This window comes from Trachemys scripta, chromosome 9 (genome assembly GCF_013100865.1).
Source record: "Trachemys scripta elegans isolate TJP31775 chromosome 9, CAS_Tse_1.0, whole genome shotgun sequence".
NCBI lineage: Eukaryota > Metazoa > Chordata > Testudines > Emydidae > Trachemys > Trachemys scripta.
The window spans coordinates 93,022,994-93,049,315 of record NC_048306.1 but is presented as its reverse complement, the minus strand read 5'-3'; the positions used below and the strand labels follow the sequence as shown (position 1 = coordinate 93,049,315).

General features: G+C 39.8%; 1 protein-coding gene across 5 annotated transcripts in view; it reads right to left on the bottom strand.

The window, feature by feature from the left end:
* PIK3CA (phosphatidylinositol-4,5-bisphosphate 3-kinase catalytic subunit alpha) overlaps positions 1-26,322 on the bottom strand; it is a 71,432-nt gene that overhangs the window by 28,498 nt on the left and 16,612 nt on the right. For all 5 annotated transcript variants that reach the window (XM_034780574.1, XM_034780578.1, XM_034780577.1 and 2 more), the window contains 5 exons: positions 15,370-15,786; positions 10,688-10,897; positions 9,684-9,934; positions 8,384-8,629; positions 6,276-6,361 (listed from right to left, as the gene is read on the bottom strand). In XM_034780574.1, coding sequence (XP_034636465.1) covers positions 6,276-6,361; positions 8,384-8,629; positions 9,684-9,934; positions 10,688-10,897; positions 15,370-15,721 — 1,145 coding nt within the window. In that variant the 5' untranslated portion in view covers positions 15,722-15,786. The remainder of the gene's footprint in view (positions 1-6,275; positions 6,362-8,383; positions 8,630-9,683; positions 9,935-10,687; positions 10,898-15,369; positions 15,787-26,322) is intronic.

Sequence of the window (26,322 nt, the reverse complement as noted above, 5' to 3'; positions counted from 1 at the left end):
TAAGAATGGCCATATGGGTCAGAGTAAGGTCCATCTAGCCCTGTTTCCTGTCTTCCGACAGTGGCCAATACTAGATGCCCCAGAGGGAATGAACAGAACAGGGAATCATCAAGTGATCCATCCCCAGTCACCCCCTCCCAGCTTCTGGGAAACAGTGCTAGGGACACCATCCCTGCCCATCCTGGCAAATAGCCATTGATGGACCTATCCTCCATGAATTTATCTAGTTCTTTTTTGAACCCTGTTATAGTCTTGGCCTTCACAACATCCTCTGGCAAGGAGTTCCACAGCTTGACTGTGTTGTGTCAAAAAATACTTGCTTGTGTTTGTTTTAAACCTGCTGCCTATTAATTTCATTTGGTAGCCCCTAGTTCTTGTGTTACCTGTATTATTGTAGCACCTAGGAGTCTTAAGTCATGGATCAGAAACCCACTATGCTAAGTGCTGTACAGACAGAACAAAAGGACAGTTCCTTCCACAAACAGCTTGTAATCTAAGTATAAAACAAGAGACAAAACAGATAGATACAAATAGATGGGGGAATATAAGGACACGAGACAACAATGGTCAGAATGACAGGCTGTGGCCTCTGTGCACGAGTGCCCTAGTTTTTGTTCAGTTTTTTGGAGCCATCACAGAAAAGGAGAGAGTTTGAAGGAGGATATTGATGTAGCTTTGCAACTATTTACTCGGAACTCCTCTAATGTGTGAGGGGAAGCATGGGGGAAAGCACAAAGATGTTTGAAAACTTAACAATTAGAGGATGGATGCTGTCATCATTGACCAATCGGAGGCAAGAGTCAATATCTTGGTAGTGAATGAGAGATGATAGGTAGTGCAGGCTGCAAGGGGCTCTGAAAGTGAAGACGAGTAACAGGTTTGATGCAAGACAGAAGGGGAAGTCAGTGGAGGGCCATAAAGAAAGGGTGACATGGTTAAAGCGACAGGCTAGGAAAATCATTTTTGCAGCAGCATTCTGAATGGTAAGACTGAATTAACCAAGGCCAGAGAAAAGGATATTGCAGTATTTGAGATATGCATTGATGAAAGGTTGGACAAGAGTTTTAGTTGTGTGAATGGATGGGAAAGGTTATATCTTGGAGTTGTCATGCGGAAAGAATCAACAAGACTTTGATCTAGGTTGGATGTGAGGATCTAGAGAGAAGTCCAAGTCAAAGATGACACCAGATTATGAGTATGAGCAACTGGGAGGCAAGTGGGGTTGTCCACAGGAAAAAGAAAGGAGGCAGCTGGGAGGCCTTCAAGGGGAAGATAAAGAGCTCTCTTGTAGCCATGTTGCACCTGAGCTGACAGCAAGACAACCAAAAAGAGATTTCAGAGAGATATGCTAAGATATTAGTTTGGACAGAAGGAGACTGGAGTAGAGAGGTAGATCTATGAGTTGGCCCCATAGAGTTGAATTTGTGTTTGTGGAGGAGATTACCCAGAGAAAGAGGTGCAGAGGGAGAAGAGAAGGGGACCAGGGACAGAGCCCTGCAGAATCCTCCCTCCCCGCCCCCAAATTGGAAGATGGCATGATGAAGATCCTCCAAAGGACACGCTGAAGGAGCAATGAGAGAGTTAGGAGGAGAACTAGGGGAGGGAGAAAACAGTTATGGAAGCTAAGGGAGGATAAGATTTCAAGAAGAAGAGAATGGTCAACTATCAGATCAATGAGGATGAGGATAGAGTACTAGTTCCGAGATATGGCTAAGAAGAGACCATTGGCAAGAGCAGTTTCAGTTGAAAGCAAGAGACAGAAGCTGGACTGGAGAGGGTCTAAGATGGAACTAGAGGGGAGGAACTCCAGACAGTAATTGTAAACAATGTGTTCAATAACCTTAGAAATAAAAGGGAGATAAGGTGGTAGTTGAGATGTAATTAAGTTGGAGAAGTAGAGTTGTTTAGCTAGGAAGATGGCAGAACTTACAGAGGAAAGAACAAATCTGTAGTGGAGGAAGGTCAGCCTGGTCACAGAATTTCTGCCAGAGATGCTCCATGGCATGAGAGCAGAAACAGAGGAAGCAGCTATTGAGAGTGTCCAGGACTGGGGGGATGGTAGGGCAGACCTTGCAATGGGAGAGAGGGGCAAAAGAGTAAGGATAGAGGAGAGGAGAAACAGAGAATCAACCACCATAACAGTAGAAGAGAAGGCTGAAAGCAGACAAGTTGTTAGCATTGGATTGGAAATAAGAATGTCAAAATGGCCATACCGGGACATACCAACGGTCCATCTAGGCCAGTATTCTGTCTTACGACAGTAGCTGGTGCCAGATGTTTCAGCGGGAGTGAACAGAACAGGGCAATTATTGAGAGATCCATCCCCTGCCATCCAGTCCCAGCTCCTGGAAGCCAGAGGCTTAGGGACATCCAGAGTATAGGATTGCATCCCTGATCATCTTAGCTAATAGCCACTGATGGACCTATCCTCTATGAACTTATCTAATTCTTTTTTGAACCTAGTTTGGCCTTCATAACATCTTCTGGCAATGAGTTCCAAAGGTTGACTGTGCATTGTGTGAAGAAGTGCTTCCTTTTCTTTGTTTTAAACTTGCTGCCTTTTAATTTCATCCTGTGACCCCTGGTTCTTGTGTTACATGAAGGGACAAAAAACACACCCTTATTAATTTCCTCCTCACCATTCATGATTTTATAGACTTCTATCCTATCCCCACTCAATTGTCTCTTTTTCCAAGCTGAACAGTCCCAGTCCTTCTCTCTCGCTCCTCACATGGAAGCTGTTTCATACCCCTAATCATTTTTGTTGCCCTTCTCTGTACCTTTTCCATTTCTAATACATCTTTTTTTGAGATGGGGCAACCAAAACTGAATGCAGTATTCAAACTGTGGTCATATCATGGCTTTATATAGTGGCATTATGATATTTTCTGTCTTATTATCTAACCCTTTCCTAATGGTTCCTAACATTGTTAGCTTTTTTGACTGCAGCTGCACATTAAGCAGATACTTGCAGAGAACTATCCACAATGACTCCAAGACCTCTTTTTTGAGTGATAACTAATTTAGACCCCATCAGTTTGTATGTAGAGTTGAATTTCGTCTGCCATTTTGCTGCCCAGTTACCCAGTTTTGTAATTCTTCAAAGTCTGCTTTGGACCTAGCTATCTTGAGTAATTTTGTATTGTCTGCAAACTTTTCTACTTCACTGTTTACCCCTTTTCCAGATCATTTATGAATATGTTGAACAGCACTGGTCCCCGTATAAGCTCTTGAGGGACACCACTATTTACCTCTCTCCATTGTGAAAACTGACTCTTTGTTTTCTATCCTTTTACCAGTTGCTGATCCATGAGAGAACCTTCCTTCTTATCCCATGACTGTTTACTTTGCTTAAGAGCCTTTGGTGAGGGACCTTGTCAAAGGCTTTCTGAAAGTCCAAGTACACTATATGCACTGGATCACCCTTACCCAGATGCTTGTTGACCCCCTCAAAAGAATTCCAATAGATTCTTTCCATTCAAAATATGGAAAGGTCAAGTGACAGGGGGAGTTTGCCAATAAGCGATACTGAAAAAGACCAAGGGATAGTCTGAGAGGGGGAACTCAGCAACAGAGAGATCAGAGAGAACAGCGCTTGGTGAATTTCCACATCAACAGCTCTTTTGGTGAATGGGAGAGTTGAACCAAGGCTAACAAGATCATTCATTTTCCTATTAACAAAATGTAGGTCACATTAGATTATTTTTTTTTTTTTTACCATTTGTATTGTTTACTCAGCATGGATAGTGAAACTAGACCAGTCTGTTTAGAGTCAATTCACTTTCTGGTTCTCATGAACCAGTATAATGCTGATATGTTTGGTTTCTTGTCTTGGGTGGATGAAGCTCCCCTGCAAGAGGCTAATGCAAAAGGGATACGGATGCAGATTCTGGAACGCAAATGAGCTATACCAAGTGATATAATCCTCCACCAAGAGAAAAGGGTGGCCTATCATGAAGCTTCTGATGAGCGTAAACTTTAGAGGCAGCGGCTGTCAGTATAAGCCACCTTCATTTCCATCCACATGGTCTTCTCCGGGATGGAAAAACAAAAGTGCGCACAGCCTCTCACATAGTAGGGAGCTAAAGTACAGCATGGTTGAAAAGATTCCTTTTAAGTGGATTCATGCTGCAGTCACTACAGAACTACACAACTCAGAACCCCCAATACAGCTGCAATCCCTGTTGTTGGCTGCTAGTACCTGCCATCAGAAGACTAGGGATATGGAGGGGCAACTTTTTCTGAAAGTTCCTTCCCCTGAAATTATAATACAGGGGGGAAATGGCTACCTTGCAGCCTCAAGAGCTTTGGAGAAGAGCCAGTGGCTGAAGACAAAGAATGGAAAAACTTTTTTAATGAATATGATAATGTTCTGGACTAACACCTTTCATCATTCTTTCCCTAAAGAGAGACTTCCTCCCCAAACATCCATACACTATATTAACACTGCAGATAAACTGAACCACAGCTACTGGGGGAGAGAAATTATTTTTCAATAACCATATAGTATATAATTAACAGGCCTAATAGAATATCTATTCATTCCCTTGGAGAGCAGTAGTGTTTGCAAGCAAAATTTAAGTACCAACTAATAAACTTTTCTAAAGACATGCAAGGTCAATCAGACAGAAAATGTGAATTTGGAATTATTTTTTAATACATTCTGGGGCTGATCCAAGCAGATACTGAGGCCCCACAACTATCATTAGAGCCAGAGAGCGAACACTGAAGAAATTGCAAAGTACTTTTTATATAAAGATACAAAAGTATAGTAAAAAATGAAGAGTAATATACTATGCTATTAAAAGTCAATTTAACAACTTTTTAAAAACTGTAATGCAAAAAGGGGTTTTAGTAAAATATAAACACCTGTAACTATTCCTTATGTGGTCAGTAACACTGATGATGATCTACACTAACAGTCTATCAACATAGCTGTAATGGCAGGAACTTTTTAAAGTAACTATTCTTACAAAATACATTGCCACTTTTAACAAATATTCTTCCCAACTACTCACAGCAAAGAATCGTACATACTGAACATCATACCTCAGACTGCTCATCTAGTCCATGAGGCTCTGCCCCTGCCCCGCCTCTTCCCACCCCTTCCCCACCGCCATTCCAATCCCTTCCCCAAATCCCTGCCCCAGCCCTACCTCTTTTCCACCTCCTCCCCAAGCATGCCGCCCCCTCCATGCTCCTCCCCCCTCCCTCCTGGAAAGTCCTAAGCGCCGCCAAACAGCTGTTTAGAATCAGGAAGCGCTGGGAAGTAGGCAGAGGAGCGGAGACGCGGTGCGCTCAGAGGGGAGAATGAGGGAGGACGGGGGGAGTGAGGGTAGCTTGGCTGCCGGTGCAGTTGGCGCCTATGGCAGGCCGCAGGAAATAACTCCGCGGGCCGCATCATGTTTGAGACCCCTGACAAAGTGTGGTTTTATTTTGAGAAGTGATTCTATTAAACTGTATTGTGAGGTTCCCTGTTTATTATGCCTCACTCATTGAAAAACAATTGCCCAAACAGATTGTTGGTATTGTGATATTGCCTAGGAACCCCAGTCATGTACCCAGATTCTAGTGTGAGATCAACAGAACAAGTGGTAGAAGACAATATGTTAAGCAGCCAGCTCTGCAAACACACCTTGGGATCTGAAAGTCAAGCTATGTTTGTCTTTTTGTCATAGTGATAGATTCTGCAGGGCAAACACTTGTGCAACCCTCTGAAAAGAACTGTTGCATGTTACAAGCAGAATGTGAACTTGCAATTGGAGCTTTGCTAACAAGTCACAAGCCAGAACAGAATCTAGCTCAATTTCCAGTACCTATGCTGGTTCTGTATTGTAAAACAAAAAGGGGAAATGTAGCAAATTTTTGGGTCACAGACAAAACTCTGAATACACATAGACAACAGACCTGTTGAGTAAAAGGTTGCTGCTTTTACATAATATTTTACAAGCCAAAATGAAGATCTGCAAAGCCCAAATTAATCCAATTAAACAAATTTGTAAACGGAAATGAGTAATCAATTTAAAAGGAAAACTCCAGTGATTAATTATAATTCTTAGACAGCTATACACATTAAATAAGAACGTTTTTAGTTTATGATAATTGATTTTCAGTACCTCCTTTTAGAAAATAAGGCTTGCTTTTTCTTTTGGTGGGGCCTACTATCTTAATGATACTCCCCACTTGATGGTAAAAATTGGTACTGACAATCTATTTCTGCTTTAGAAAACTCTGGAAATCAGATTTCCCTGAATTGTTACAGTAACATTATTTACCTGGGATTGGAACAAGGTACCCTTTGAGTATTCACATTGTCACATAATGGTTCTCCTCCATGGTAGATACCAGTTCGGACATAGATCTGAAAATAATGTGTTTAAGCATTAACCCCTGTTATAGCCCATTTGAATGCTAGACCCTAGTCTGAACAAAGGTTTTACTGTAAACACCAACACTATTAGATGCTGATTAGAACCATGTGTCACACTTTAATTTCTATCAATTTGAGAAAGCTAGATGGCATAAATGAGTTCACATACTGTAAAGTATTCTTACTGTGCTTCTAGTACAAAATTTTAGTTTACTATCTCTGCATCACCATTTCAAAGTTAGTTATGACTGCATTTCAAATAACTTTAAGTAGTAACATAACTGGAATTTATTCTTGATTACCAGGGCAAGCCATGGGGATGGAAGATAAACTGGGCAACTTCCAAGCACGCAAAAGAGCTAGGGTGGTAACAGTTTATGCTGAAATCTTTCTCTCTTTCTTTCAAGTAGGGGTAGTAAACTTGTCCCAGTTCTTACAGTAATGGCTCTTTAAGCATAGTATTTGTTGTTTTAAGATACACAAGAAAAATCTTTACTTATTTTTTCCTGCTTCTCCCGAAGTTTATTTTAGATAAATCACCAAATTAAGACCTGATATTACAAATTGCTAAGCATTCAACCTCAATGCTTTGGGTTTCACAGATTGTAAGTTACAATAATATGTAAAAGGGAAAATTTTAGAAGTTTTATGATGCTTCTTATTAAATGAATAAGACCAAAATTCTCAGATTTAGGTGTCTAAAACAAGTGGCCTAATTTTCTAATATGTCATGTAATTCCTAGTACCCACTGAAATCAATGTCAGCTGAGGGTGCTAAAAAACTCTGAAAAAATCAGGTAATGTATTTGGATACCTAAAGATAGATTTAGGTACTTTAGGCAGCCAAGTTTGAAAGCATGTGCCTGAATTTATGTACTGACTTCTATGTATGTCAAAAGAAAAAATGGTGGCATTGGGAGCAGCGTGTGTGCACACCACTTTTAACTTCTGGAAGATACTTTCAATTTTGTTTTGTTTTTTTAAAGAGGCGTTTATATGGCCTTTTCAAATATACTGCAGCTTAACCATACTTTTTCCTTATTTGATGGTCTATCACAGGGGTGGGCAAACTTTTTGGCCCAAGAGCCACATCTGGGAATAGAAATTGTATGGCAGACCATGAATGCTTACAAAATTGGGGTTGGGGTGCAGGAGTGGGTGAGGGCGGTGTTTGGGGGGTGCGGGCTCTGGGGTAGGGCCAGAAATGAGAAGTTCAGGGTGTGGGAGGGGGCTCCAGGCGTGGGTGAGGACTCTGGCTGGGGGTGTGGGCTCGGAATGAGGAGTTTGGGTTCAAGAGGGTGCTCCAGGCTGGAATCGAGAGGTTCAGAGGGTGGGAGGGGGATCAGGGCTGGGGTAGGGGCATGGGGAGAAGCTCAGGGGTGCAGGCTCCGGGCAGCGCTTCCCTCAAGCGGCTCCTGGAAGCAGCAGCATGTCCCTCCTCTGACTCCTACGCTGAGGTGCAGCCAAGTGGCTCTGCACGCTGCCCCGTCCGCAGGTCCCACCCCTGCAGCTCCCATTGGAGCGCCAGAGGGGACCATTGGACCGTATAGGAGCCGAAGGGGGGGCCATGGCTCTGCTTCTGGGAGCCGTGTGGAGTGGCCCCCGACCCTGTGCCCTGGCTGGAGTGCTGGAGCAGGACAAGCCCCAGATCCTGCGCTCCCCAGCGGGAGCTCGCGGGCCAGCTTAAAACAGCCTGTAGTTTGCCCAGCCCTGGTCTATCATGTACTTTTAGTTAGAAAATGTGCTTTGAAAAATATAAACTTTGCTAGTTGTCTGTGTGCTCTGTATGCGCCAAGGCCCTGTCCAATACTCACTGGTCAGTGAGAGTCCTTCCACTGACTTGAAGTGTGAGTTAGGCCCCTAATCAACACTAGTAGCTGGTATCAGCATATATTGTTGATCAACTGATTCCCTAATTTTGTTAGAGAGGCCTATTGAACTGAGTGTGACTCAGTGTTTTCATTCCGATTCTAGGCAATAATTTAACATCCAGGCATTCAGAATTTCACTTACCTTGTCAATGTCTCGAATGTTTACATTTACATAGGTGGCACAGAGAATTCTTATCCTGAGAGCACTGTTTATGACCCAGAGAGATTTGGCTGAAGCTTCGCCATTCATGTATGGTGTAGCTGTAGAGATCCGCCTGGAATAAGATGGCATTGTAAAGGTATCCAGTGGCAGCTGGGTATAAAGGCTTTCCTTAGCCATCAGCATCAGGTTGGGCATTCGGCCAAGCATTATACAACTTCTTATGTACTGCAATAGTTGGTAGAAAAAAAGAAAAAGAAAAAAAAAAAAAAGACTGTTTTGCTGTATTTTCTTTGTAATCAACACTTAAAAATATTAAAAGAAAGTGTATATACAATCCAGAAGACTAAAAAAATTACATTTAATGAGCTCTTGTAGCAGTTATCTTTATAGCATCCCTTTACATTGTTTTCAGTTACAACACCAATGCTTTTAACTAGCTTATTGCACATGACCAAGTAGGCAGCATGATATACAAATTTTAAGAAAAAAAAATAATCCATGTCTGCAGCAGTAGCACATTCTCTCTGAATTCCATGTTTCCAGCTAGCGGTAAAGGGCAGGAGATGTCGTGTTACAATAGTGGTACAGTCTCTAAAGAGAAAGCAACACAACTCAGTCAGTTTCTGTCACCAGGTCTATTGAGTAACATTGATGTCTGCTCCAAAGGGAGCAGCTCATCCACTCTTCCATCCAGTGGTTCCCTGTCAAAGTAATAGCTATTACTTAGACAAAAAACCACAAGGCGGGGAGAAAAAGAGAGAAACCCAGGGACAAAGAAAAATTAAAAACGACTTGCCTATAATTTCTGCAGTGGAGGGATACTCACTATTGTTATTTCAATAACCACAAAGCAAACAGGAGTTAGAATATCTATTTCTAAATAAAAATGTCATTTACAGTAGTAATGTCTATTTTGTAATTTAGCATTCTCTCTCTCAGAAATGTAGGGTGGTATTGCCAAAAGTGCTCAACACTGACCTTTACTCGATCAGAATAAATTCCCACAGGCTTCAATGGGAGCCTGGGGAGACCAAAGCTGAGCACTTCCGTTGCATTTTTATTTATATGGCAATTAACTGTACACAGTAAAGTCAATTGCACAAAAATTTAAGCTAGTTGGCGAATATGAATTTTCATTTTCTGCCTTCTGAATTAGTTTAAGAAATGAAACTTAAGTCAGTCACATAATCTTAATACATCCGTCCCTTACTGCCCTCCCAGTTTTAATTCTTCTAGTGTATTTTTAAATAAATCCATTAATATACAACAAGTAACTCACCTTATACTGGCTCAGAGGATATTTTTCTAGCAAGTATTCATCACAGCCGCACACTTTTAAAATATACTTGCCCTGGTACTCTAAAACGCAGAGTTTTAGTTGTTCAGATGACAGCAACATACTTCGTGTTTTTTTCCTGATTGCTTCAGCAATAACTTGCTCAGGAACACAGTCATGGTTGATTTTTAAGGTATATTTCTGCTTGTCATTGTTCGGGGACACTATTACCCATATCACCACTATTATTTGCCCTGGAATAATGTGAAATAACATCAGATTCTATTATTGCCCATACATAGTCTTCTAAAGAAACTGGTCAGACTCGGAATTGCTTGTCATAATCCTTACTGAAAGAACATGCAGCCACAATTCACAGCCCAAAGTGCAGAGAACCTTCTGCAAAAGTGCTCAGTGGACTCCACTTACATTGACTTCTGAAAAAGCCATTCTGGTCTTACTGTCCAAGTACATGTACATTCAAACTGTCATTTAACTCAAAACTATTTCTAAACAACTAGTACTTATTCAGCCAATCTTTTTCCAGACAATATGACTATTCTATAACTAAGGACTAAAAGATAGTTTATGTTTCCAGGATCATTTAATTCTACATGCTCTAAATATTATTAGAGACACTTCTGAACTCAGACAAAAATGCTAATAGCAGCTGGCAAATCAGTCCACCCTGTCACATAATCACTGAAACAGTTGCATCAATCAGTGCAATAACTGGATAACTCAAGCTGTAAAAGTTTTCCTAGTTCAATTTTCTATATTCTATGTGCTTGATCAAATGTGGCATTTCTTTTGAGTTCAACTCCTACTAAGCAGGTTATCCTGACTGAAGACAAAGCGTGTAACCAAATTGTAAGACATTGCTATAGTGTATTAAATATACTACATAAATAACGATTCACCTGTCGGCCATCATGAATTGTACCAACTGAAATTTTTGTTAATAGAAATAAGTACCATTAAGTCATTATAGCAAACATTTGTTTTACCTTTATCTAGTTTACTGTATATGTGCTTGGGCAGTTCAGGTGAAGATTCAACATTTGGCGGACAGACATATAATGCTCTACTATGGGGTGCATTCACATCTCGAAGATCCACTGCTTCTTTACAAACATTAAGAATATTTCTTCGGAAGTCCTGTACTTCTGGATCCTTAACCATATCAAATTCACAGACAGGCATGCCAATAGCAAAACCTAAGATATTGAAAAAATACTTAATTAAATAGTCAGTGACTAATAAATATATCATAGTACACTTTTCATAGAAATACTATTTTTCTATTGCTTACAGAATAAACATCCTGTATTTAAGCAGCTTATAAAAGCAATTCAAAATACTTGTTCACACTTTATATTAGCCCAGGGGTCAGCAACCTTTCAGAATTGGGGTGCGAGTCTTCATTTATTCACTTTAATTTAAGGTTTCGCGTGCTAGTAATACATTTTAATGTTTTTAGAAGGTCTTTTTCTATAAGTCTATAACATAACTAAACTATTGTTGTATGTAAAGTAAATGAGGTTTTTAAAATGTTTAAGAAGCTTCATTTAAAATTAAATTAAAATGCAGAGCTCCCTGGACCAGTGGCCAGGACCCGGGCAATGTGAGTGCCACTGAAAATCAGCTCGCGTGCCGCCTTCGGCGCACATGCCATAGGTTGCCTACCCCTGTATTAGCCACTAGTCCTCCACTCCTGCAGTTATGCTGTATAATGAAATCAACCTTATAATGTAACAGTATACCTGGTAAATCTGGCTGCACTGATTCAGGAGCACATGAAAGGGTTAGAATGGCATACACTCACTGAAGTAACCTGGGAGCTTCTGGGTCACTATTGGATGCCTCCCCCTGCCCTCATCACAGCCAACATCCTCCAATAAGAACAGGACTAATGAAACTTCCTCTGAAGTCAGTCAATGAAGCTCCTTAAATTAGCCAGAGGAGTTGCTGTTACAGGACTCTCCCCAGACCCTGACTGGGTTTCACAGAGTGCTCAGAGCCCTCATCAGCTTCCTTCTATAACTTCAAGATCTACTTTACTGCACGTCAACTTTTCAATATTCTAGAATAGCTACAAGATTTAAGCTTTGACTGTCACATTAGGCACTTAACTTAGCTCTGGAAGATTCAGCAAGGGACCAATCCTGCAAATTCTGGGCGACACTTCAGAAACATGCTATGGGGATTGAGGAGCCATGCAAAGTTGTATGAGCATCCCCATTCCCGCCTCCTGCTGAGGCCACAGTTGCTTGTGAATGGTTATTCGGCCACTCCCATCCAAGGGACTGGGGGGGAGGATGGGGGCAGGGGAGAGTGTGTCCTCACTGACTGGCAGAGGGCAGGTATTGAGCCTGATATAAAATATAGTTATCTGACTTTTCAGACTGATAGACTAGAGCAGGATAAGAAGAAAGCATTTATACAAAACTGGTTTGCTGTAGTGATTATTCCAAACAGTTCTTAGTCAATCAAATACGCCAAGTAGTGAGAATACTCACTCAACATTGTAAAAGAAAAGAAGGGGTGAGCCAACTTGTTTTATACTGTGATGTGGTTATAATTGTAAAACATATTGGTGATCAGTGCAGGATAGATAAACACAAAAGCATACTACCATAATTTGCATTATTAAACCAAACATTCCCACCCAGGTTTGAAAAAGTTCTGCTCCCTCCTCTCCCCCCATCTCATTCTCTCTGTGAAGTCTTCTTTTCTAAGCATGCTTTAAAAAAAACAAAACAAAACAAAAACAAGGCTATTTAAAATCATTATTTAAATCTTTTTAAACAATTGACTTAAATCAGATTGAGGCTACGTAAAACCAATTAGACACTCTGTGTTAACACATTACATTAAAATTTATAATGAACTAGCCTATTTGAATTTTCCAAAATTGCTAGATATAGGGAAAAGAAAAAATATCAAAAATTAAGGCTCTGATCTTGTAAACATGTAAGCAGGTACATAACTCTGCTCAAAGGAATAGAGCCACTAACTTCAACAGGATTACTCATTTACTAAAAGCTAAGTGCATGCATAAGTATTTGCAGCACTGGGGGCTAAAATTGTATTTTATTAAAAACTTCTCTCAGTAGCATAAAATCTTTGTCATTTCAAAACAAAACTGCTTCAGTGTTAAAGAAAATTATTTCAATACATTAAACAAAGTTATTGCAAACTTTATTAAAAAAAAAAATCACTCAAACCAAAGTTTTTAGAAGCAGGAACCTAAAAGTTAGGCTCTTAAGACACACAGTATGGATGTTAATGAAATCCTGGACTTGTCTTTTTCATTTTAAGTTTGAAACTTCTTAGCAGAAAAAACCTCTAGTAATCTGAAATTCTACTAACAAGCAGGAAACTAATTAAAGAAACAAGTAGAAAATATCCACTTTAGCCATACAAGAATATAAAATAGGAAGAGAAAGAATTAGCAACATATAAATAAAAAAAATCTGATTTGAATATTACTTGATATTTTAAAATCATGATTTTTTTTTATCCACTGTCTTGTTTCCTCCACTCTCCCCTTCACACCCACAAACTCACCCTATCTACTTATACCCACCCCTTCATACACTTTTCAAGCCCTAAAAGCCAGCAAACTAAACAAACAGCACCAAAGATATGGAGCCACAGAGACAATGCTTTGTTGAGAACCCAAGGCCCTCTCACCCCCTTTGAACAATCTGCTAGGAAAGAGTGGAGTAGACTTAGACCAGATCACAACTACTTGCCCAGTGGCTGCACCAGAATTTAAGTGCTTCAGAATTTAAGATTTTTTAAATCTCTAAACAGTCTCTAATCTTTAAGAATGCAAAAGTAGTTACAATGAGTTTAATTTTATTCTGCTATTACATGTGGGCAGAACCTGGAAAAATTACCATTTATTCTTTCCCCTACACTCACTTTAGGATGAAGAGGAAGGTTCTGGATTCCTAACAGGGTGCTGTCCACAGACCCTACACCCAGGAACTCCATCTTTTGTAACCATCAGCTATCAAGTGCCTAAAATGTGAATTCCCCAAACACACTGGATGGAGGCACTCTCTCTCTCTTGGCACTGCTCCTTGATTCTCCTAATTGCTGCAAAAATAGCAGTTGTCTGCACTGGTCAACCCTTTCCCAGCCTCCATTTGGGGTCCTCCTCCCTAGTGCATACCTCCAGTGCCTACCTCTGTGCTGCTAGAAAAGTCATAAGCAACAAAGTGAAATAGATCAGATTCTTGGTCAGCTTCACTGTTGCTTACAGGGTTCCCTATTACTGTGCTGCGGATTGGGAAGGCTTTGAGTAGCGACAGGCTTGTTTACACACAAAAGCTGTACCGTTTTACCTATTCCGAAATACAAGGTACAACCCTAACATCCATTAGCTCTTCAATCATTACTGTTTCACAGAAGATCTCAAATTGTTTCTGACTGTAAGGTAATAAATACAATCAGTATCCAGTTACAGTGTGCTCTTCCTTGGCATTCATTGCTCATGCTTGGGACCATATGGCAAAATTACCATGGAAAGCAAGTGAAAGGAACTATGGTGGAATTTTCCAAAGCAACTAAATCTGTGTCTACAGACAAAAGTTGTATTGCTTTCACTATACTGAGAGTGATAAAAACAGTACAATCCCACAAGTGCGTCACAGTTATATTAGTATAGCTTATACCCATACAGGAAGGTGAAGAAACCATTCTAGTACAAGATACGTTTATAACTGTGTCCACACTAGGAATTGTACTGATAACTATTTCACTTTAAAAAAAATATCCCTAACAAAAATAGTTATACTAGTACAAAAACTGCAGATAAACCAGGCAAAAGGAAAGACATTGCATCTATCTGTTTACAGACTTAGAAAGATACTGACTTGTACTTGGTTCATGGCTGGAAATTTATCTTCTAGCCTTAATGGCTACACACTTCCTTTTAAACAAATGTTTTGAGTCTGCAAAAGTTGATGACTTATTAGGGACAACTTCACATTCACCATAGTTAAGTGGATTTTTCAAGCCTCTTCTCCACCCCACAGTAGGAAATATCTGTTTTATATTTTGACACGGCTACACCAAAAGCTCCCTACCTCCCTACATGCTACTCCCTGAAACAATCGAGACAATCAATAACAGGAATGACTTCAGGGTTCAGAACCCATTTGTACAATAATGTTACCCATTTTAAGAGGACAATTTATATACTGTTTTAAAATTAGTAATAAATAGTATTCCACAACCATTTCTGGTGAACTGTATAAAGACAAAACCAAAAATAAATAAATAAATAAATAAACAAACAAACAAACCCCACCACTTTCCACTTTTATATAAACACTTTCCACTGACATTTTGTTTAAAAAAAAACCCCTCCACCGCTAGTGAAAACCTACTCGCTCTCCAAAATGAGAACTGCAGCAGTTAGAATCCCAACTTTTTATTTGCACAACACAATAAAAGAGTGATGATTTTATTGTGATCACTGTCTTCGCTATATAGCTCATAACACCACCCTTAATCTCTGCCAGACAGCTGCAGTTTTTGCAAGATGGCAGCAAGTTACAATTGATGAGAATCACATGCCCATTTCAACTCCTCTTTCAGTATTTTGAAGAGGACAAGCTGATTAAGTTTGTTAACTAGGTAAATCAGAGAAGCTTTAAAACACAGAACATCTTACCAATTTCCCGATTAAGAATCTTTTCTTCTCTGTTGCCTACTGGTTCAATGACTTTTAAAAAAGGCTGAAAGAGCCGCAGGTCGCAAAGTCGCCGTGTTTCATCAAAAAATTCTTCTCTTTCAGCTTCTTGTGTAACACTTACAAAAATGTAAGAAGATTCATCTTGAAGGAGCTGATAAAGAGGGTATTTTCTTGCTTCTTTGAAGAGTTCATGCTTGATAGTCAGTAGTGTGGCCTCACGGAGGCATTCTAGAGTCACTATCATTCCATTAGGTAGAAGACACTCTACAAGGATCCTTGGTGGCATCAAATGGATGCCCCATAGTTCACCAGATGATGGTCTTGGAGGCATCTTCTTAATCTTTTAGTAAACTTACAACAGAAACCAGTTTAAGCACAGCTTCCTACTGGAGAGACCTAAATAAATGTAAAACATATTATAATGAAAGATATAAACCTCACAAATTAGAACTGATTTAATTTTAATTTAAATTTTTTAATAATGGAGATATCCCATCTCCTAGAACTGGAAGGGACCTTGAAAGGTCATCGAGTCCAGCCCCCTGCCTTCACTAGCAGGACCAAGTACTGATTTTGCCCCAGATTCCCAAGTGGCCCCCTCAAGGATTGAACTCACAACCCTGGGTTTAGCAGGCCAATGCTCAAACCACTGAGCTATCCCTCCCCCCCCAAAGCTGCTGATAGAGCAGCTTTATCTAGACTCTTCTATAACCCCAACTGACATAGTATCTGAGCACTTCTGACATGAAATTGGGGTAGGATATACAAATTATTGCATTTTACCAAGGAGGGTGGGGGGAGGCAAACCCAAAGTTTTATGTCAAAGGAAGTTCTGGGGAAAATCCATATTTTTAATATGGATTAAATCCCTCAAATGGCACAATTAATAGCAACACAGATGTTATTCATACTTGTTGCAAACTTATAACAATATGCATATAGTGATTTGCAAAAAAAATAAAGTGGATTAATTTTTCCATTAAAAATGATTTGCACACTTATGCTTGAAACACATTTAAACAATTCTCGTAATTCCCCACTACATTACCCCCAATAATTAAAATGCTCACCTGTAAGTTATAAATAGCTTAACCTCACAGATGACTATGCTTTACCATTTCAATTTGTATTAAAAATAGAAATTGGGAAGGTATGCAATTGTGCTAAATAATCACTTTCAGGTCTGCACACTGAATCTGTACAGTAATTTGCTACTGAAACATTTCCCAAATTCTCATCAGTGGTCTTGCCAACCCACATACACATCTCCAATCACTGACACACAAGGCTTTGAAGTTCTTCTATCTAACAGCTAAACGTTAGGTTTTGTCCTCTGCTAGGGAAAGACTAATTTGAAAGATAGGAGCGTCAATGTTCGCATGCAACACTCAATCAAGTCAATAGTCCCCATCCCAAATGTTCGGAAAGTAATGAGCTGGGATGCCAGTCAGGGTGCTGTCCCTCCATTCTGTTTGGTAGAAGTCTTTGGTTAATATGTGTCCAATAATCCCTCTATCCCAAATTCCTCATGGTTGCTGGAAGGGAGAAAGTACGCTCGTTCTCTTTCTACTCAGACCTCCTCCCTTCCACCCCAAAGCCTCCTGGCTGCTGTGAGGGTTGGTTAGAAAGTTTCTACTATCCTATAGATCTCTCAGCTTTTCAGCTGCTGCAAGGAGCATATTTCCACTACTCTGCCCTCTTTTTGTGTTGAAAACCTGCCACTGTTCAGTTTTCTCAAGGAGCAGCAGAGTGAAAGTGACAATTCTTTTCAGTTTCACTGCAAGTCCACAAAATTCTGAATAGCAATAAGATTGTGATCAGCCTTCTCTGCTGCAGCTTTGGAAATTCTACAAATAGCAATATAAGCATTGGAACTCTCCATTGCAGTTTTAGTAAAATGCTACATTGATTTACACTCTATTCATGTTTAGAAGGTCCTTTATCACCATAAAGGCTAGTTTTTCTTTTGTTTTTTAATGAAAGCTTAGATTCTGCAGACCTTAAAAAAATTTCTCTATTTGACCCATAGGAAGGCAATGTCGATTTGGATATTTTAAGTTCTACGTACATACACTCAGACCTATTGACTGCTCAACTAGATCGTAAATAAGAGTTTAATTTAGATTTAAATTAAAATCATCTTCTGTATATGGTGTTAATAACAAAAGAGTAGGAGTGAAACTGAAATTATATAATCCTTTAATCTGAGTATTTCAAAGAACTAAAGTAGGTAAAATGGGGATTCTTATAGATGGGGAAATAAGGTGCACATGGTTAAATAACTTGCCAAAGATATCAGGTCTTTGGCGGAGAGAGAGAGACCCCATGACTCAGTCAGCCCTTTACTCTACTGACTATATAGCATCTATTGTTTTCTTTAGCATCCCCATTCCACTGATTTTTAAAACAAAACTAAATGAGGCAAGGAAAATAACCCACAATTGTCTGTATTACTATGTTAACAAATCCATGTATTAATACACAATTACTGTAAATCTATTTAAACAAGCCTGATCTTGCAATTTTCTAGAAATCATATGCAGAAATCAAATTTTCTATATATTTTATTTTTTTCATACACGTCACAACTGCATTTATTATATCCATGTCTCCCTCTCTCCCATTCTTCAATGTCAAAAGCCATTATATAGAATGTATTTCAGTCTCTTATGACAAGAGATAACGATGCAGAAATTCTGATGTCCCAAAAGGATGGTGGAAAAATATATTATGAGAAAAGTGTCAAGCCAAAAAAAGAGAAGAAGTTGTACTTATTAATAGAAGGATACAAGCCAATCGTTTCTGGAAGTGTTTGTCGTACAACCAATGAAGAAATGACAGGCTGGCAACATTTTCCCCTTCACTGCTTTTGTTCCTAGTCAACCAAGACAAGAACAAGACTCCAGTCTACACTACCAAAATTATGGTTGTCTAACAAATGTATAGTTAAATCATATTCCAAAATGTGTTTTGTGTGGTTTTTTTATTTTTATTACCACCAGTATGGTCAGGAGAGAGATATAGGGGAACCATGTCACAAACCTAGATATCTACCACTGTTAAAATTTGGGTCTCATGTTCAGAACATGTTTTCTGTCCACATATTCAAAACAAGTGATAAACATGGCTGTGTCCAAATCATCCTAACCTCCATGATTAAGCCTGTTAATTTTTGTAGTGCAGACTGTGGCCTAGTTCTGTAACATTAGGCTGCTGAAAAGTGTATGCATTTTTTAAAAACTATTTAATTTTAGATTACAATATCTAACAATTCAGCAAGTCTTAGCAGACCCAAAATAATTTTTCAAAATAAAAAAGCCAATGATGTTTATGAAGTACAAATCTTAAAATAGTCAATGTGTTTGTTTTCTAAAAGAGTGTGTGTTGGCTGCAAGTAGGCCAATGGGCAAGTCACTATTTTAGAACAATGACACTAAAACAGCGGCTTATGTTTCCTCTTCTGACAGAGTAGGGGCTAGAAGCATATGCTGGAACTGTGCGCACATTAATTCTATGTGCACATTCACTCCACTTTTGCATGTAAAAATACCATCATGGTTTGTATTTGGAAAGTAAAAGGATTTCTGTTTACATTTTCAAAGTATAATTAGTGTTTTTGTCTTGTTTTGAGAAAACTGGAAGGCTGTCTGGAATAAAGTGAATCAATTCTGTCCTTAAACACCTCAAGGAATATTACTGTAACAAATTATTTTGGAATAGATATTACATAGACAGATAAGGGCAGGGATGAGCACTTCCTAATCATGGTTACAATCACCCCTCCAGACCACCAGAATTTTGAGATACCATAAGTAGCCAGCAAAACCAAACTCACAGCCCCCTTATTGACTAAACTACCAACAATTTTGGGCTGGTCACAGTGTCTTCCTGAACCACCGTGTAATTGCATTCTCTTTTCCCAACCCCACTAACCACCTGTTGCAATTATTGCTAATGCACAACTATATTTTAGATTGTGACAAAAGAGTATGCATGTAACATATTTAACTTCTATCTTCATTCCTCTGCATATGGAGTAGTTAAAACAAACAAACAAACAAACAAAAAACCCACACACACGCTTTGCAAACCATTTTCCTATTTGGTTGGGTACATACATTTTTCAGTACTAAGAGCTATGCTGTCTGAAGACATACAGTATTTGTCTAAATCAGTCATCTGTATCATTAACTTTCTGGTGAACAAGAAGTGACCGTAAAGAAGGCCCAAGATCAAGAGCAAAGCATTCTAGCTTTTGCTGTCATACAGTAGAACCTCAGAGTCACAAACTGTGACTGGTCAACCACACACCTCATTTGGAACTGGAAGTACGTAATCAAGCAGCATTAGAGACAAAAAAAAGCATATACAAAACAGCATTGTATTAAACGTATACTAAAAAAGTAGAAAAATAAAGTTTAAAAAAAGATTTGACAAGGTAAGGAAGCTTTCTGTGCTTGTTTCATTTACATTAAGATGGTTAAAAGCAGCATTTTTCTTCTGCATAGTAAAGTTTCAAAGCTGTATTAAGTCACTGTTCAGTAGTAAACTTTTGAAAGAAAAAATCATGGCGTTTTGTTCAGTTACGTACATTTCAGAGTTATGAACAACCTCCATTCCCGAGGCGTTCATAACTCTGAGGTTCTACTGTATAAGACTAACCCTGTTCTGGATAGATAAGGTAGTCTCATTTTCTTATGGCACTGCAATGAGGGCAGAATTAAGGTAGTTTGGCTACCTTAACTGAACTTCCATTCAATAAAACGTTTCATTATAAGCAGAGCTGGATGAAATTTTTCAACTGAAACTTTTTTTTGGTGAAAATTGCAGATTTGGCAATACCAAAACATGTTAATTCCTGTTAATGTTGCTGAACTGTTTTTTGTTGGGGGAGGGATGTTTTTTTGGGGGGTGGGGAAAGAGAACCTAACCTCCCACCTGCCTAAACATTTCATTTTTCTATTCTGAACAACCTTTCATTTAGAAACGTACTTCAGTCTTCTTATAAAAAGTAAACATTAAAAAATGCTCAACATCTAAATGAAACATTTCATCTGACCAGAAAAAAATTTTTTTTGTACTTTTCAGAATTGTCAGCAAATAAAAAAATCAGTTATTTGCCCGGCTTTAGTCATAAACGGCTGTATACAATTAGCCAAGGCTACTGGGCACACTACAGACCTGTCCTCGCTTACAGACAACCCCCCAACCTAAAGCACAAGTACTCCTGTTACTTTTGTCATGAACATTCATCTGAGGTCTTTACAAAGTTTAATGTTATTTTTTCCTCAACCACTTCTTTCCTGAAAGTAAGAATTCCTGCAGCAACCCACTCAAACTGTCATCATCCAGGAGAAGTGATCATCTGATCAGAAGAAGCCATAACTTTCTGAAACTTGCAGGAATCTCTGCCAAAAGATAAAATGCAGATAATATACCGGCCACCCGATTGCCATAGAACATTTAAACAAGCAATGGGGAACAAGATCAATAGTGGAGCTAGACAAATGTTGTCCAATTAAACATTGTTTCATCAGAAAATACCGATTTTGATGAAGAAAAATGCTTTGGTGAACCTATTACAGATTTGACCTAACTTTTGTCAATGAAAACATGCCAGGTGGCCTGTGTTCCAGGCTCCACAGCACCACAGTACAGAACCTGCTCGGGCTCTTACTGCTAGGCTCTCCACTACGCTGCAGTGTTACCAGCCTCCCTGCCACAGAGCAGGGAGCCTAAAACTCAGAGCCCAGGCTCCTGCTGGGGCTCTGGGGCAGCCCTGCCACATAAGGGCTTCTAGGCTCCTTGCTTCTAGGTAGAAGCCTGAAAGACCCAGGTGCCCTGGCTCCAGCTGCAGTTTGGCTCTCAGATCTGCAGCAGGGACCCTGGAAGTCCTGAGAATCCCAGCTCAAACCAGGGCTTTCGGGCTCTGTTATGGAGTTAAGAATCTGAATCCTCAGACCAGTTCCCCGGGTCTGCAGCTCTGGGGCAGCTACCCCAGAGACTATCTATTAATCTGTGTTTTGACTGTGCCACCAAGACAAAATGATTCTAAAGAATGGATGCAGCCTTAGTCCCAGAGATAAACATGCTCTTCCATGAATCTGCCCGAGGAGGAGCACACTTGTTCTCAATGGCATATTTCCTTTTGCAGATGGAGCAGATCCACAGATTCAATCCACCCTACATCAAGATTATTCATGAAAATTCTCTTCTCTGCATGATCTGTAGTATAAAGTTGTTAGTGTTGGTAATCAAGGAATATAATTACTGTTAGCAGTTATTAACTGGAATTTTTTCAACTCTGGATGTTATCAAAGTAGCAGACTCTTTACTGGTAGGAGCTAAACTTGCATTTAAAATCAACATATTAGTGTCTCCCCAAAAGCAGGCTAAAGACCCACTGACAAGCTTGGGGGTGGGAGAATAACTGTATCCTCCCTATCAGCCTTCCTTTATCCTGAGAGTTGTTTGTCATCAGTGGTGAAAAAAAAAAAGCTCCACTCCTCTGCAGGCTTTGCAACGGTGAAGTCCTACAATGTTCACTATTATTCACTGACTAGCATACTACCTTGTAGGCACAAAAGTTCAGCTAACATCCTTCCTTTAAGTTTCTCTCTTGCAAAAGGAAACAAGCAGTAGGAACTAACCAGGAAAGACAAAAGCAGCTCCATACATTAACTGTTGAAGTACTGAACCACTAAATTAAACAAACAGTATTTCCGTTTGTAAGATCATAATGCATACACCTTAATAATTATAAATCAAACTGAATAAAACTGCAACATCACTGAAAAAATAAGTAAAAGTTCCTAATCCTCTGCAATTCAATGCATAAACTGTAATCACTCATTTCACTTCCATTAAGTTATCCTTACAACTGAATGAGCCATTCAATAAACATGCCACATTTTATTTCCAAATATTCAGTCAGTTAGCTTCTCTTATTACAAGAAAAAAGTCTCATTAAACTGCTTCCTGTAACAATTATTCTGTTTCATATGCATCCCACTAGGACTTTTGTACAGATTTGATTAGTATTCCCAGTTATAAATTCACTCCATAATCCACACACAAAAAACTCCTAGATTCATAACTGACTGACCCCTCACACCCCACATGAAAAACTCCAAAAATGTATACACTGTTCTCAGGCTTAGACCACCATATTGACTTTATTTCTCATTATCCCACTCTCAACACCAACTGAATTTTTCCAACATAAGATTGTTATGACTTCAATCGATTCCTCAAAAGCAAAATTCTGGGAGAAACAGAAGTCGCTTTCCCAGGGGAAAAATATTAATCTCTCTCTCTCTTCAGAATATAAAGCTTTTATCCACTGGTGACAGTATGTCAGCCTAGAAATTTCAAACTCCATGGACTAGAGCAGTGTTTCCCAAACTTGGGATGCTGCTTGTGTAGGGAAAGCCCCTGGCGGGCCGGGCTGGTTTGTTTACCTGCCGCGTCTGCAGGTCTGGCCGATCGCAGCTCCCACTGGCTGTGGTCGCTGCTCTAGGCCAATGGGAGCTGCTGGAAGCGGCGTGGGCCGAGGGATGTACTGGCCGCCACTTCCAGCAGCTCCCATTGGCCTGGAGCAGCGAACCGCAGCCAGTGGAAGCCGCGATCGGCCAGACCTGCGGACACGGCAGCTAAACAAACCGGCCCGGCCCACCAAGGGCTTTCCCTACACAAGCGGCATCCCAAGTTTGGGAAACACTGGACTAGAGAACAAAATGTTGTCTTCCCTCTTAAGGCACATCAATCACTCCAAAACCCAGCACAAGGAGAGTTGGCAGGGTTGTCAGTGTGTTTGCTTTCGCTGCTGTCCAAATCTGCTGCGTGGTGACAGTAAAACTGCCTTCAGTCTAGGTATTTTCAGTGATACTCTTGTTCTTCTGGCCTGCCCTCAGGCATTTTTCTAGAATACAGGTACAGACCTAGCATCTAATATAAACACTTGAAATTGTACTCTGCTATAACACTGCCGATGTTAAAATTATTTTTTGTTGCACTGTATGTAAAGAGCTTCCTCATGTCTATTTCATCCATTTAACAAATTGTGCAAATACAGTTTTCACATGCACTCTTGTATGACTGCAAACAGAATAGTAAAAGAAAAGGGTTAGGAGGGATATAGCCCTTTTTGAAACATTGTATTGCTAAGGTTTTTGTTTTATAAAATGCCCCATTGTCTACACTACAAAATGTACCCATTGCTGACAATTGCTGTAGTTGAACCAATTATGTTTAAATCAGTTTTTGAAACAGTGGTCTCAGCACTTGTTTAGCTGCACCCATTACTGGTGATGGGTAAATTTTGTAATTTAGACAAGGCTTTAGAGAGCTCTCTCTCCAGGATGAAATCGTAAGTGGATATTGTAACAATTATCACTGTAACCCAAACAGCACCAGTATCAGACCCAGTGTAAGATACTGTACAAAATTAAATAGCTGTATTTAAACTCATTTTGTGAATAGATATGATAGAACCATGTTCTAAAATCATATTATAAATTCTAAAGCAGCAGTGTTGTAAAGCTTTTTCTTCAGAGTGGCCTGGCCACAAAAATAGGCTTGTAGCAGGGCTTAACAGTTTTTGTCACCATGTAGTCTAGACTGCTCTGAGCTGTGTTTAAATAAAAACCAGAAAACAAAACACACAAACCCCAAGCCTCCCAATATTGGTACCAGTGGAAGAGCTGCAACAATGGAGAATTACAAGTCCCTTTTTTGCCAATCCATATGCAGCCTTGCTGTCAAAGCACAATACAAGTCAAATAAGCTGAAGACATGTTTAAATGAAGTCTAAACACTGTTCCTCAATTCTGCCTGAAGCCCAGTGTACCAGAGCCTGAAACTGTGAAAAAAGGGTACAAAACAGACAGTAAGGTATGGAAATCTGTGGTTCTGGGGCAGTGCAGCCTGCTCAAGTGTTTTGGGGTTGTTGTTTTTTTGTTTGTTTGTAAAGGCAGTTAAATTTTTGTCACTATGCACTCACTGTTTCAGGGACAGAAGGAGGAGGATCCTGGGAAGGAGAGGCACTTGGAATTTTAGATGACCTCCACCACCACCTCTGTAACCATGCTTTTCCTTAAAGGACCCTAAGGAGTAAGAACATGGAGAAGGTGGGAACTCCTGTTCTTTTTCCTCGGACATTTTCTTCTAGTTTACAATTTCGCTCTCCTTTCCACCATGCTGTGTGCATGCGTAATACAACAGTGAGAATTCCACAGTGATGCAGTGTTTCTCAACTAGTAGCCTCTTCAGATGAGATAGAATGTGTTGGGTTGTTTGTAAGCAGTGATGCACTGTTAAACACTAAAACTGCATTTTGAGGCCTCGGAAGGCCAGTGTGTCTTCCTTCCTTGAACTTCCATATATCTGCTAAATCCTATTATTCCAGTCAGGAATTCTGGCCTCTATATGGAAAAAGTTTCCCATTCATAGTTCAAGAGCCCTGCTCCATAGTGGCTCTACACTGGCTGAAAGTTCTCTGCTACATCTACAACAGTGGTTTCTAAACTTTAACAACCTGTGAACCCCTTTCACTAAAATGTCAAGTCTCACGAACCCCCTCCTAAAAATGAATATTTCCAGAGATTTTCTCCTTTACCTGACTATAAATTATAAAAGCAGTGCTCTTGGAAATATAAAATTTCTTTTGATGACAAGCTTATTACACACTATTTATAATTAAATTATTATTTATCATTACAGTATTTTTATTACATTATGAAAACAGCAACACTCTTCCAAGATCTCACTTTCATAGCTTGTATCACTTTGAATAAGCCTGTTATAAGACAAGACTCTTAGGTTTCATCAAGGAGTATCAGATGTGAAACAGCAAGAAGGTATTTAAGAAGCCAACTCAAAGAGTTTCTTCTACACAAGCATTTAGGTCTTGAGCAGTCCAGGCAAACAACGCACATTACAACAAGTTTAAACTTGTTCTTCATAATAATTTTAAAAACAATACTAGCTGCCTATTTAATTTTAAAACAGCAAAAAAATATATCCACCTCCCTTTCCATTTCTTATATGGAGTCTTGAAGTTTAAATCTCCTCAGTGTGATAAATATGCTTGCTTTGATCTGCTTAGCTCTTGGAAGTCCAGGGGCTCCGGGCTGCTGGACCCGTGCTGCCCAGGGTCCCTAGGGACAGCTCATAGACTCATAGACTTTAAGGTCAGAAGGGACCATTATGATCATCTGGTCTGACTTCCCGCATAATGCAGGCCACAAAGCCGTCCCTACCCTTTCCCTTGACTCTGCTGTTGAAGTCCCCAAATCCTGTGGCTTAGAGACTTCAATTAGCAGACAATCCTCCTGCTAGTGATCCCTGCCCCATGCTGCGGAGGAAGGCGAAAAACCTCCAGGGCCTCTGCCAATCTACCCTGGAGGAAAATTCCTTCCCGACCCCAAATATGGCGATTAGTAAAACCCCGAGCACGTAGGCAAGATTCTCCAGCCTAACCCTCATTAGCCATTATACTATTTACCTGCCATGGCATGCTGTTCCTTTGACTAAAATCATGTTATCCCATTACACCATTCCCTCCATAAACTTATCTAGCTCTGTCTGCCATTAGGGAATTTTCCCCCCAGAGAACTCCCTGTAACATTTTGTTAATCCCCAGGGGTTCGCAAACCCCAGTTTGGGAACCACTGATCTACAAGCATGTTGTGAAGTGGAGTGAGCAAACACTGGAGTTTTTTCAAATTGTTAAGGTAGGTTTGCAGTACTGAAGAAACGCAGGGGAAACAATAGCAACCACCTTTGCAGATGTAAAAATAAAACTGTCAGGTTTCCTGCCTGCTTATGGGTCTCAGAGTTTTTACACTAAGTGTATTTTATATTGGTGACATGAACATTTAATAACAGAGCACAGAAGAGACCTCAGTGATAAAGCAGAGAGCTTTAATTTCA